This window comes from Megalops cyprinoides, chromosome 8 (assembly GCF_013368585.1).
Source record: "Megalops cyprinoides isolate fMegCyp1 chromosome 8, fMegCyp1.pri, whole genome shotgun sequence".
NCBI lineage: Eukaryota > Metazoa > Chordata > Actinopteri > Elopiformes > Megalopidae > Megalops > Megalops cyprinoides.
Genome location: NC_050590.1, coordinates 38,149,547 through 38,161,786, shown reverse-complemented (window position 1 = coordinate 38,161,786; position 12,240 = coordinate 38,149,547). Strand labels below are relative to the sequence as shown.

General features: G+C 42.2%; 2 protein-coding genes across 2 annotated transcripts; one reads left to right on the top strand and one right to left on the bottom strand.

The window, feature by feature from the left end:
• The first annotated feature begins 3,449 nt into the window (after positions 1-3,449).
• tmem138 (transmembrane protein 138) lies at positions 3,450-6,653 on the top strand. The gene is made up of 4 exons (XM_036535594.1): positions 3,450-3,649; positions 4,491-4,662; positions 5,308-5,383; positions 5,931-6,653. The coding sequence occupies exons 1-4, from the start codon at positions 3,522-3,524 to the stop codon at positions 6,041-6,043; spliced, it is 489 nt and encodes a 162-aa protein (XP_036391487.1). The 5' UTR covers positions 3,450-3,521; the 3' UTR covers positions 6,044-6,653.
• Positions 6,654-9,356: 2,703 nt separating this feature from the next.
• On the bottom strand, positions 9,357-11,955 carry ppp1r32 (protein phosphatase 1, regulatory subunit 32). Its single transcript, XM_036534691.1, has 4 exons — positions 11,866-11,955; positions 11,439-11,577; positions 9,607-9,678; positions 9,357-9,455 (listed from the first exon to the last, which is right to left on the bottom strand). Exons 1-4 carry the CDS (start codon positions 11,934-11,936, stop codon positions 9,357-9,359), a joined length of 381 nt encoding a protein of 126 aa, XP_036390584.1. The 5' UTR covers positions 11,937-11,955.
• Positions 11,956-12,240: the final 285 nt, after the last annotated feature.

Below are 12,240 nucleotides of genomic sequence, written 5' to 3'. Positions count from 1 at the left end.
ATCACTTATGCATGGCTTCTGCTTACGTTACATGTTCTCCATTTATACATGTGGGTATCTACTCGGGCAATTCAATCTAAGCAACTTGCTCTAAGGTGCAACAACAGTTCAGGATTTAATACCCATAGAATAATCGTAGCATTTCCTCTCAATACCAATGAGTGTTGTGGCAAATATTGCAGTAAAGCATGGGCAGGTTTAAGTCCACACCCTAGTCTGAGTGGCTATGAGTGTGTCAGTGTGTGAGCGTGTGCTGTTTGAGCCCATCTTCCTGTTACTCATGTACCTCCTGCTGCTGCAAGCACCCAGTTCCCTCTTATCCCTGTGCCCCCTAATTTTACGTAATCCCCTCACCTTTTTTGGGAGGAGGCTTTGGAGCAGATTTATGTGTACTGTGACATTGTGCGACAAATGTAGTTTTGCTTCAGTTTGTAACCTGTGTGTGTTGATCTTTTTATTTCCATAAAGTACAAAAAAAGAGACAAGCAGCTGTGGACAGTTGTCTGAACTTCAGTCTGAACTCCAAAGGTTACAAAATAAATAACATACAAAAATAAATAGACAATGAAGATTTTACAAAAGTATACTTTACAGATATAGTTCATTGCTACACTATCAACATAAAGATCACCTGCATTGTTAAAAGCAGGTAAAAAAGAATAAAATAAAGAATGCAGAATTACATAGAGGTTAAAGTGATAAAGTATTCATTGTTTCTTTTTATCGTTATCCTGAGGATGTCCACACTATTGGACCAGCTTTATATTGCCCTGTGGTGGGCATTCTCAATAGTGGTCGTGGACCATTTCAAAAGGATATTGTCTTTGAAACCTGAGATTCAAACCCGAGAGAGAGGGTAGTGCCAGCACCAGCAGGTAAAATCATCCAATCTTGTTTCATCAAGAAATTTGGCACATGAAATTTGAGGATTTTTTTTTTTTTTTTGGAGGATGAAAAATGTAGGATTCATTCGAGGTCATAGTAGATCTGGTTGTGGGATGGTGTGCATATGAGGGTGTTTCCAAGAGTAAGAACAGGAGGAAGATTATCATAGGCCATGAGGGTGTCTGCACTCTGTGAAATTATACTTTAATCCCCACTCTGACCTTCTCTCACCTGCCATGTAACAGTATTACCACACGCTGCATAATGCCCTGGTGTTTCTTTAGACTGCTGCTTCATGTAACAAGATGGGTGCTAAACCTGTGATTGCAAGGCAGTGGGGTCAAACTGTCTAGGGGTGGGTCACTGATCTTCATTATTATACTGGATACAGAGGTCTGGCTGACCTTTTCAGTAGCATTGAAGCCATTAAAAGGCTCAGTGCACATGCATGCTACAGCTAGCTTGTATTAAGTTTATAATGCTCCATTTCACAATTTTCATGGCCAGCTTTGTTGTATCGTGTAATAATAAGTGTATAGTGAAATGGAGCAAGCTGTCCTTGAACACTTTGCTAATGGGGAAATTGTCAGGTAACACACATAGCTAAAAGGGGTTAGCAGTGGTGTTGAGGCTCTGAATATGCCCGTGTTCAGTCGAGTAAGTAAATCGAAGTGAGTGAAGAAGATTTATTTGCTGTTGCTGTCACCTTTACCAAAATCCAGTGACTGAATCACTAGCTGGATGTCTGGCCCCTCTGGATTTCCTGATTTCTGGGCCAAAATGAGCAGCTTGCATCCATTTTACCACACACGTTTGCCTACCTAGCAAGAGGAACAGCTCCTGCATATATGCGCTGTCAGTAGACCTTCCATGACATCCAGATAGCTCTACTCTGCTTGGCCAACCCTCTCACTCAGCAGTCAGAACAGCAAGGTCACTAAGCATACTGCATCATAGATTGAAGAGCCACCTCTTCATACTGCATCCTGGCTCCACTAATACAGCATGGCTGAAATCTATCCTTTAGTAGTGTAGTCCTTGTATTACTGTATAATGCATTGTATTACATTTTATTATAGCACTGTGGATGGATTGACATGCTTGGATATGGTCTGTTGAGTTGTGGGTGTACTGTTGTTGCGACTTTATCAGATTCACTTTTGTGTACTCGCTTTTGAGGTTTCTCTGGATAAGAGTACCTGTGAAGTGAAGAAATATATATAAATGGGGTCCAGATTTTGTATAAAGAAATGGATGGTGCTAGATGGATAGCTCTGAAAGGCTTGGAGCTCTGTGAACTGTAAAGATTCCTTTTATCTTTCACCAAAATGAAGATCTTTATCTTTTTATTGACTTCAGGTAAATAGATTTCACAGTAATAACTTACGGCACATGGTAAATCCATACAAATTCTGTAAGAAGTCACCTGCCAATAGATTTTCATAGGATGAATGCTATAGCACGCTCCTCCTGCACTAGTACACCCCAGAACTGCTTCATGGAGCTCAGCTGAACCTATGACCATCGCTCAGTCTGAAGTATTTTCAGATTTTGAACAGCTTCAAAATGTGTAAAAAGTGCAATAGTTGGCTGAAATGCAGTAACATGAATGTTTTCTGTAGCATGATGTTTGTAAAACTGTTTTGGTTTTAATCTATTTTTATATTCTTTCCTTCTTTTACAGCCACTGTTTGCTTTCACAGCAGAGTATCTTCATCAGAAACAGGAACAGTAACATGCAGCTGAAATGCTGACCCATGCAAAAGTGCAGCAATGCAGTAACCAATGCATTCCAGCTGCCTGTGTGCTGCAGCTAAGTGTGCACATACATTAAAACATGCATTCCACTCAGTCAGGTCAATTTCCTGTGGCTTTTAAACAGAAGAGTCTCCAGAGTCTCATTATGACTAAGAGCAGGGCTTTCTCAGCTCTTTTTGAGGTTGGATGTTGTTCACATACCATAATAGTGAGTCCTTGAGCACACAGTCACACTATACTTATATTGCCTCCTAAGGAGATACAGAGAGAGGTACACTTACACAGGCCCATACCTTAGTATAAGGTTACACAAAGTAAGATGCACACAGATAGATTCTTCAGTATGTTCAGCTCAGTTGGTGTGTAAGTCCCTGTTGGCAGTTCTGAAATTTCATGCACTGGATCAGACCTGGTCCTGACTTGCGGACCTTGACTTTTGCCCCTTGCTATTTTGGGATAATCTGAACTAGATCCTGAATGCCCAGGAGCAGTTTTGTTATCGGTCTTAGCTTACTATAAATGTTGCTGGTTTATAGCCTGAATTTGGTCTGGCTGCATAGTTGAACAGAAGAAAGGTTACGCTGGACTGGACTCGAGGTGGCTGGCAGTGCTGTATTGTGGGATACCAGAGAGACGGAAAGGCTGGCTACGAGAAGACCCTGAGCTCACTGTGTTCATGCCCCATTGTGTCTGGAGCAAGAATGACAGAAAATTTGGAATAAAGGTGTCTCTGACACCCTTGAACGCCCCCTTGAGTTTGGTGGCCAGAGTGACGGAGGGTTTGAAGTGAAGGAGGCTCTGCGACACTGAACGCCCATACCCTGCCCCAAATCCCACCCTGCTCAGCCGTGGAGACAGAGTCCTGGTTTCGCGAAGAGATGCTTCAGACGAACAACTACTCGCTGGTGCTGCTTATCCAGCTGGCGCTGCTGGCCTATGACCTTTTTGTCAACTCCTTCAGCGAGCTCCTGAGGGCAGCACCTGTCATCCAGCTTGTGCTCTTCATGTGAGTTTTGGGAGGGACAGAGGGTGGGGCTGCAGAGGAGAGGACAGGATGGGAGGGGAGGAGGCAGATGACACTGAGAAGCGCAAACTGGAGGGTGGACAGGGACATTCAAGTACACTTACTTCAGACAACCTGGTGCAGAAGTCCTGCCATGCCTTTTACACTTGGAAAATGTCTGTTTTTTTCCTATTCTCAGTTTCTATTTTAGCTATGTAGAAAGTGTGTAAAAATGCCCATGGCACCCAGCATGAAAAGCAACCTGAGGCTTGAGGCACATCCTGTTGGCAGGGTGATCTTAATGGCTCTGTTTCATACAGGAGCCTCCATTTTTGTAAAAAACTGTAAAAAAATATGTATCATGTGATTTTGGAGGCGGGGGTTTGTTTTGCTCTAAATAATTGCTTGGTTGAAACTTTGAGACTTTGATCTGTACAATTCCTGCCTTTCCTGCCTCTTCGGCTCGCTGGGGGTAAACACAAACTGCTTGGATGTTTGTGTCAGTGTAACCACGCGCTTAATTATTACTCTGCATTAATCCCTCCTCCCACCAGTCACGAACAATATGTCAGATTTTGCGTTGATATTGGTCTAAGTACACCATGGTGTGTATTGACATTGAAATTATAGTTAAGTTTTCTATACTCAGCATATATATCTGTTCAGCAAAATAGAGAAACATTGCCCGTTTTTATGCAACCCTTTTTGCCTGTGTTTGCACCATTTTGAATAGTTATAATTTTGTGACTGTTGGCCAGTATGTGTGAATGACTGTGTATGATGAGTATGAATGATTGGTACAGTACTCCTCTCTGCTGATCCTCTCTCTGCCTCTGTTCGACAGCATCCAGGACATTGCCATCCTGTTCAACGTGATCATCATCCTCCTGATGCTGTTTAACACCTACGTGTTCCAGGTGGGCCTGGTGTCCCTCCTGCTGGAGCGCTTCCGGGCCCTACTGCTGCTGTCTGCCCTCTACCTGGGGCTCAGCATCTCCCTCCACTGCTGGATCCTGGTACTGCAGGGTGTGGGATGCGTTGTTTCTGTGTGCAAGGGTGTGGAGAGTGTGAGTGTGCACATGAGTGAGGTTTTCTGGCTCAGGTGACTGATACCCTACTTAAATGCCACTGCTTGGACCTTGATTTTGCTTTGTGAAGAAGACCACATGATATTTCTGTCAGTAACACAGAAACTGGGCAAAGTGACTACCCTGTTGTAGCATTGATAGTAGAAGCTGGTTGTTCTGCATTTCAGTATTGTATGGTGTCGTATAAGACTTCAGCAACAACTTACGCTGTGCAAGGCTGTGACAATAGCCTGGATAACCTAGGAGAGTTGAAAAATACTCAGTTTGTCAACCTTAGCGTCTGAGGAGGGCTAACTACCCCTCGATTGTTGATTACATGTGCCAGCTGCCATTAAGTCCTTGTGATTGCTGCATTAATAGTCAGGGTAAATTAGCTAAGAGTTGATTACATATCATTTCAAACTGGGTGTGTATTCATGTACACAAAAGGGTGAACATAACCTCATTTGAGACAGCTTTTGTAATGTCATGCTTACACATGGGTAACATTCTTAGAGAAAAGCGAAGTGCTAGAGGTTGTAACCTACATGACTCCTCAAGAGTGTTTCAGCTTTCCTGTCTCTCTGCATGCAGAACCTGCGTTGGCTGGACTCAAATCGCTTTGTGTGGACAGATGGACTACAAGCGCTGTTTGTCTTCCAGAGGCTTGGTAAGTTTCACTGTGATGTCACCATGCACTGCACTCTGGTACCCAGAGTGTATGTCAGTCAAGATGAACTGAGGTTGGCAGGAAATGTGGGACTGTCATGTCCTGTGAGCATTTAACCCCACCCCCCCACCCCCCACACTATCATACAATACACATGTTGATATGACGATGCAGTTCTCAGGAATGAGCAGGAGCACTGGGTCTTTTGACACTTTTGACTTTGCTGCAGAGTTGGTGGGAAATGATGGGAAATGGGAATGAGGCAGTACAGGCCATTCCATTCCATCATGAGTGTAATTTATGAGATTAAGTTGGTCTGAGTTTATCTGACACCAAAGTTGCCTTGCACAGGAACGTAGTGAGGATTATGTAGTTCTATATGCACATTATATGTCATACCATACAATAGCTCACTCCATCTTTTAATTTATTTGTATCTTGAAACAAGCTAATGGGTATGACTGGAGAAAACTGAATGCTGTCTTTAAGGCGTTTAATGATGTTCTCCCATGTGTTTAACGTGTTAAGTGCACTCTTCTTTGTGCAGCGGCTGTATTGTACTACTACTTTTACAAGCGAACTACGGAGTACCTGGGTGACCCACGGCTCTATGAGGATTCCCCATGGCTTCGAGACGCCTTTGCCCGAGCACGTCAGTGAAGACTAAACACAAACAGGCTGGACAGGATTTATACTGCTTTAGGATGTGAAATCTGCTGCCATCAGGAGAGTCAGAATGGGCACCAATAATGGACAGGGGAGACTGAAATAGGCAGAACCAGAATGGACACTTGGCACTATGGTGCTGTAAGTATACTGGGTACTAGAGCTGGTACTGGTGTCAGTAATAATAATGGTTCGGAACATTCTTTGAACTGGACTAGAATCTGGATTGAGACTTCCCTATGACTCATGTGCATTCCAAAATAAATGCAGGTGCTGAGTTCATTTGGAAATATGTTTTCGTCCCTCTCTGTATACTGAGGAAGACCAACCCTGAGGCAGGCGTATGAACATGTTTTTCTGTGCTTCTCACCTTTCCTCTCCATTGTAATGCATTCACACCTTATTGCATCTGTGTGTGTGACAGTGTGAAAGGTCACTGAGATTGGAACAATTGAAGAGTGCTATAAAATTGGATAGAGAGTGTTTTTTTATTGTGTGGAATAACAGTGGAAGTCGCCTTCTAAATTGTATTTTTATCAAGGTTTGCAAATTCATTCAATATTGATTCTATTTTTTGATTGAACAGAACCAGTTGCAGTTGCCTTGCTGTGTTTTTGGGGCAGAGGTTTTGTTTGAGTTTGAGTGAGTGTATTTTTTTTTATTCAATAAAGTGTGTTTAATAAAACCATATGCTTTTTTTTGGGGGGGGGGGGGGGGGCTTCTGCTGTAACAGGTTTACTTTGATGGACATGCGGTTTCACATCACTACTGATACAGTGGGCTCTACATTCATTATTTCATTTGGATTTACAGAGTGTAGACAGACACATTGTGTAAAGAGACACACAAGTTCACACACACTTACTGTACCTACAGTAGTGATACAACCTATAGAGTCTTACAAGTAAAGAGGCCAGTGTATGGTTTTGCATGTTATAGGGAGACACTAACACAGTGTGACTGAAACTCAGAAAGCAGTTATATAGACCACAGTGAGCTGCAGAGACTCACTAATGAAGATGAAGTTTCAGTGAGCACTGAACAAATAAATACACGCTAAGGGGGCTGTATCCTGGAAATAAGGCAGCTAGAACAGACAGTGCTCTATTCTTATCCCTGAGATTAATCTGGGATTGTGGCTTTAGGATCTACAAACAGACTGCCATCTGCAAATAGCTGCTCATGTTTGAAACACCAGCCAGTCACTATGCCTCTTAGCATATTTATCAGGAATTACACCCTGTCCTCTCCGTACCTTTCACACTAACCAGGGCAAAAATAGTCACTCAAAATGTCTGACCTATGTAAATGTGGCTTTTTATAAAGTACCATGTATGAATCCTACAAAGAGATGTTTCAAAGAACATGAGATTATCAGTGCTGTTTAAGACCTTTTCCTGAAGAGGGAAGCTTAAAAATATCTGAAGTGTTGTAGCCTCTATCTATGTAATTTCACCACTTTCCTGTTTCTTCCGATGGATTTTGTGAAGTTTTTCCAATGTGGTAATGGCTCTTTAACTGAGCTGCAACCCCATGAAGCAGGGTCAATAAACTGATCATAAAAACTTGCAAAGAAATGCTTTTTAGATTAAAGTAAGCATTGCTAATTTTTGGTTGGGATTTGACCCTCAGATTATAAATGACAATTGTACAGATTAGTATTTCTCCAATGCAGCTGACACACCCATCTGGTAAATATTCTCAGACAATGTATTCATAACATTGCAAAATTATCATTTTATATCATATAAATATAGATAATCTGCTAACACAGAAATGAACAGCTAGCATGTACATGACATGAATTCATAAAAACAGAATTTAAAGTGGGAATACAAATAAAGACGTGGTGGGTGGTTTGATACATTTCATGCAGGTCTAATACTGTGTAAATGGCTTAATCATTTATATTACAGCGTACAACACTCCCTGGCTATTAGACAAGACATCTTTAGTACTGATAAAAAGAAGCCCTCTGTGCTGTTTAGCTAAAAACATGCAGCTGAGTAGCCTGGCAGAGGAAAAGAACAGCACAATGCCATAGATCTGCAGAGGAGCTCCATGGAGAGTGTGTTAATTCAATGACAGATGAAGATCTGAATGTGCTAATAATTTCAGCCGCACAAACACTACAAGGCAGACCTCACATATACACTCATGGCCCATGTTTTCTTCACAGATTGAGATTTATTTATAATTGACAAATTGGTTAACAATTTCCTTCACTTCCACAGCCACACTCTCCTTGATACATTGCTGTGAAAGAAAAAGAACACATGACCTAAAAAGCTGAATCCACAATGTTCTCACAATATTGCAGTGATAACATGCACTGGTGTGGTCTGGCCTCTGTACATATGTCTTACTGAAGTTGCTGTGAATGGCTCTGGAACCAAGTGTCTGTGAGGTTGAAAAGAACCTTTTATTTTAATGTTGAAAAAGAAAAGACGTGGTGCCAGATATAGATAAAAGCTTTTGTTATAGTATTTGCAAAATTAGGTGTGGTGTATTTGTTTGCTTGTGTGTGTATGTGTGTGTACCTATGTGGGTGTGTCTGTGTCCAAAGCGGTGTATGCTCTGTCTCTGTACCTGTAGATGCCTGCTATTGTCCAGTCATCCATTCTGCACCTTTACAGAAACTGAAACACAAAGGTAAGAACGATATTTGCTGTCATACTCTCTCCTGTTGTATTCTCTGAAATTTGAGGGAAATATGCAACATGTCAAAGAAACTATGAGTGAGTGTCAGGTTACATGCATCAGCATGGGCCTGAATCTTTTTGAATAAACACTTGCAAGTTAAAAACACATAATATGTGACTATTATGTATCATACATAATATTCTTGACATTATACTCTCCAGGCTGATGTCATTTCTGCTACATTTAGTGTTTTCCTTGTTTTTTTAACAATTGTCTTTAGCAAAATCCTAATTTAAATACAGATTAAGTGGGATAAAATCAAGTGGACATACAGATGAAATAATATAAAACCAGGTATTTAATCTCCATATTAGCCACACGTCACAACTATAGCTGCATCATTGTAATGCAGAAATTCATGTTCACCTGATAAGATAAGGAACATGTTCACCCATATGCATTGCATTATACTACAAACATGTAGATGAACACAGTTACACTACAATTACACCAAGACTAAAACTACAGATGCCGCAAACTGGTACCCCAAACTGCACCTTCCCTGGGTGGCTGTCCCAGGCATTCAGTGTGATATAGCTAATATCATGGATCCACAAAAAATGTATCTACCTGGTGCAGGACAAACACACACACACACACACACTTACTTTCTCTGGTAGTTTGTCAGAAAGCGCTGGGGGTCATCAGGTATGCTCCCCAGAGTCTGCAGGTTAGACTTGTTGCGGACAAACCCAGAGCACTCCTGAAACAACCACACCGCTGCCATGACGGCACTTCACAGTCAACATGATCATTATAACAGCAAGACACCCGATTCTCCAGTGCCATGCTGGCTACCGCTTCACTGTGCAAGACACAGAGGGAGACAGCTATATACATGAACATCACCTCACCTTCCTCCCAGTCAGCATCTTCTGAGGCAGTAGGATAGTCCTCTGGCTGCTGGGCTGAGAGTCAGGAAGCATCTAGGGTACCGAAAGAGAAAGGGAAAATTAGAAAAAATGTAGAAGTCAATAGTCTAGTATATTTACATGTCTTTAGCAATGCTGCCAAGCTGTATGGAAATGCTAATACAGCTTATTTGAACTTAAACCGAGATGAGTACAGTGGTCTAACACTGAAAAATCAGTATGCAATCTTCACATACAGATGGGTGACAAATTAAAGGAAAACCCTGAATAAATGAGTGGAGAAACATTACGAATGCAGATGCTTCCACAAAGGTGTATTGCATGGTACAATTAAGCAATTAACATCCAATCATGCTCTGAGGCATGTATGAAAAATGCTGAGCAGGCCCAGGTTCATCTCAATTTTGGATCAAGATGGCCAGAGGAAAAGATCTAAGTGACTTTGAAAGAGGGTTCATTGTTGGGGAACAGATGGCAGGAGCTACAGTGAGGGGGTCCGGTGGCTCTGTTATGGTGTGGGGGGCCTTTTGCTGGCATGGTTTGGGTCCACTTGTCCCCTTAGAGCAGTGTTTCTCAAACCTGTCCTGGACGGCCCACTGTCCTGCGTATCTTCTGTCTATGGGAGTGGTCTCTTCCAGGATGATAATGCCCCCATCCATAGGGCACGAGGGGTCACTGAATGGTTTGATGAGTATGAAAATGATGTGAATCACATGCTATGGCCTTCACAGTCACTAGATCTCAACCCAATTGAACGCCTATGGGAGATTTTGGACCGATGTGTTAGACAGAGCTCTCCACCACCATCATCAAAACACCAAATGAGGGAATATCTTTTGGAAGAATGGTGTTCTATCCCTCCAGTAGAGTTCCAGAGACTTGTAGAATCTATGCCAATGCGCACTGAAGCTGTTCTGGCGGCTCGTGGTGGCCCAACACCTTACTAAGACACTTTATGTTGGTTTTTCCTTTAATTTATCACCCGTCTGTATGCTCTTTGGTTTAGATTTGTAGCTGTAATTCATGCGTTTGTCTGTTTGTCTATTTTTTTCTTCATTTTGTCTTCTGTACAGCTGTATATAACATGCTTTGGCAACAACTACAATTTGTATGTAATCTCAGTAAAGCAAATATTATTCAGTCAAAAGACTTTCAAAAACAACAAAAACATACTTCATTAGACAACCACAAATACACCATACAATGTACATCAAACACCCTCAATCACATCACCCATCCCTGCTCTATCTCTGTCCAAAGGAATATTGGGGTCCCAAAGGGTAAACCTCACCCAATTTCAAACTGATGCTGTCAAGTGGAATAAAAGTTGCAAATGAAAGAGGAAAGCCCTTGGGAAGAGCTCAAAATGGATACCCCTCAGATGTAGGCTTGTGGAAAGGGCACCATGTGTGATTCCCCCCTACAGATCGCACATAGGGAATAAGGAGCTCCTAAAGAGCCTTCAACCTGTACCCTGAAGAGGTCTGATTCCTGACCTCACCCTGCCACTGGTGGTCTTTCACCTCCCATAAGGCCTGTGTAGACAACTTGTAAAGCCTTACCACCAAACTGTCTGAAGTTCCCAAGCACTGGAGAAGCAAATGTTAATAGCTTCCCCACACCTTCCTGCCAACCCCCACTGCTGCTGTCACCAGGGGGCACATTACTAGCAAGACAGTCCAGTGCCTCTCTAAGTGCCAATACTTTCTCCAGCAGTCTCACCCCCCCCCCCCCCCCCCCCCCCCCAATTAAGAGAAGCAGACAGGATGAGAAACTGAGTGAGGGAGAGAGAGTGAGAAATAGGCAGGACTCACAGGCCAGACTAGAGGATTGCTGGAGCCTTGAGTGAAGCCTGATTCCTGCAGAGTTTGATTGACAAGCATGGGCAGTGAGCCTTGGTAAACTGTGCTCAGGTGGTCGTCTCTTGGGACTAATCCTTTGCCATCTGAGAAGCTGAAACAAATGTAATACCAGCTCACATTGACACAAGCCTGATAAAATTTGGTCAGGAGTATGTTTCCAATTACATGCATGACATTTCACAAAGAAATCAAAACAGAAAATGCACATTATTAATAATGGATTATAGATTATAAATAAATAAATGTGATATAAATACCCTATGTATTAATATTAATAATATTATATATCAATTTATTGATAATTAATTACTTCAATTAATTTATGTATTGGTTAACTAATATAATTAATGTTTCAAAAGACACACAAACACACACTCACTTGCTCTGGTACTTTGTCAGGAAGCACTGGGGGTCATCAAGTGTGCTCCCCAGAGGCCGCAGGTTAGACATGTTGTGGACAAACCCAGAGCACTCCTGAAACAACCACACTGCTACCATGACTTCACTGCAACAAGACACTCTGCCCTCCTGTGAGTCACTTCAATACACTGAGACACCTGACTCTATTGTGTCAGCCTGACATATCTACTTGATCCAAACAGGTGGTCAGTGGAAGTGACTCTTTCCACTGTAGAACAGGTCATTATACCCCTGTAACGAGGCTGGCTCATTATACCTCTTTTCTCCAGACTCTATGTACCCATATTCTGCTCTTACCTTCTTCCCAATGGATTTACACACTGTGCTGGCCTTT

Bases quoted from the DNA above. Each gene is read 5' to 3' on its own strand.
- tmem138 (XM_036535594.1), top strand. From the start codon at position 3,522: ATGCTTCAGACGAACAACTACTCGCTGGTGCTGCTTATCCAGCTGGCG. The intron at 3,650-4,490 runs GTGAGTTTTGGG...TCTGTTCGACAG, and splicing joins ATCCAGCTTGTGCTCTTCAT to CATCCAGGACATTGCCATCC. The intron at 4,663-5,307 runs GTACTGCAGGGT...CTCTGCATGCAG, and splicing joins CCCTCCACTGCTGGATCCTG to AACCTGCGTTGGCTGGACTC.
- ppp1r32 (XM_036534691.1), bottom strand. From the start codon at position 11,936: ATGTCTAACCTGCGGCCTCTGGGGAGCACACTTGATGACCCCCAGTGC. The intron at 11,578-11,865 runs GTGAGTGTGTGT...CATTTGTTTCAG, and splicing joins CTGACAAAGTACCAGAGCAA to CTTCTCAGATGGCAAAGGAT. The intron at 9,456-9,606 runs GTGAGGTGATGT...TGGTTGTTTCAG, and splicing joins AGATGCTGACTGGGAGGAAG to GAGTGCTCTGGGTTTGTCCG.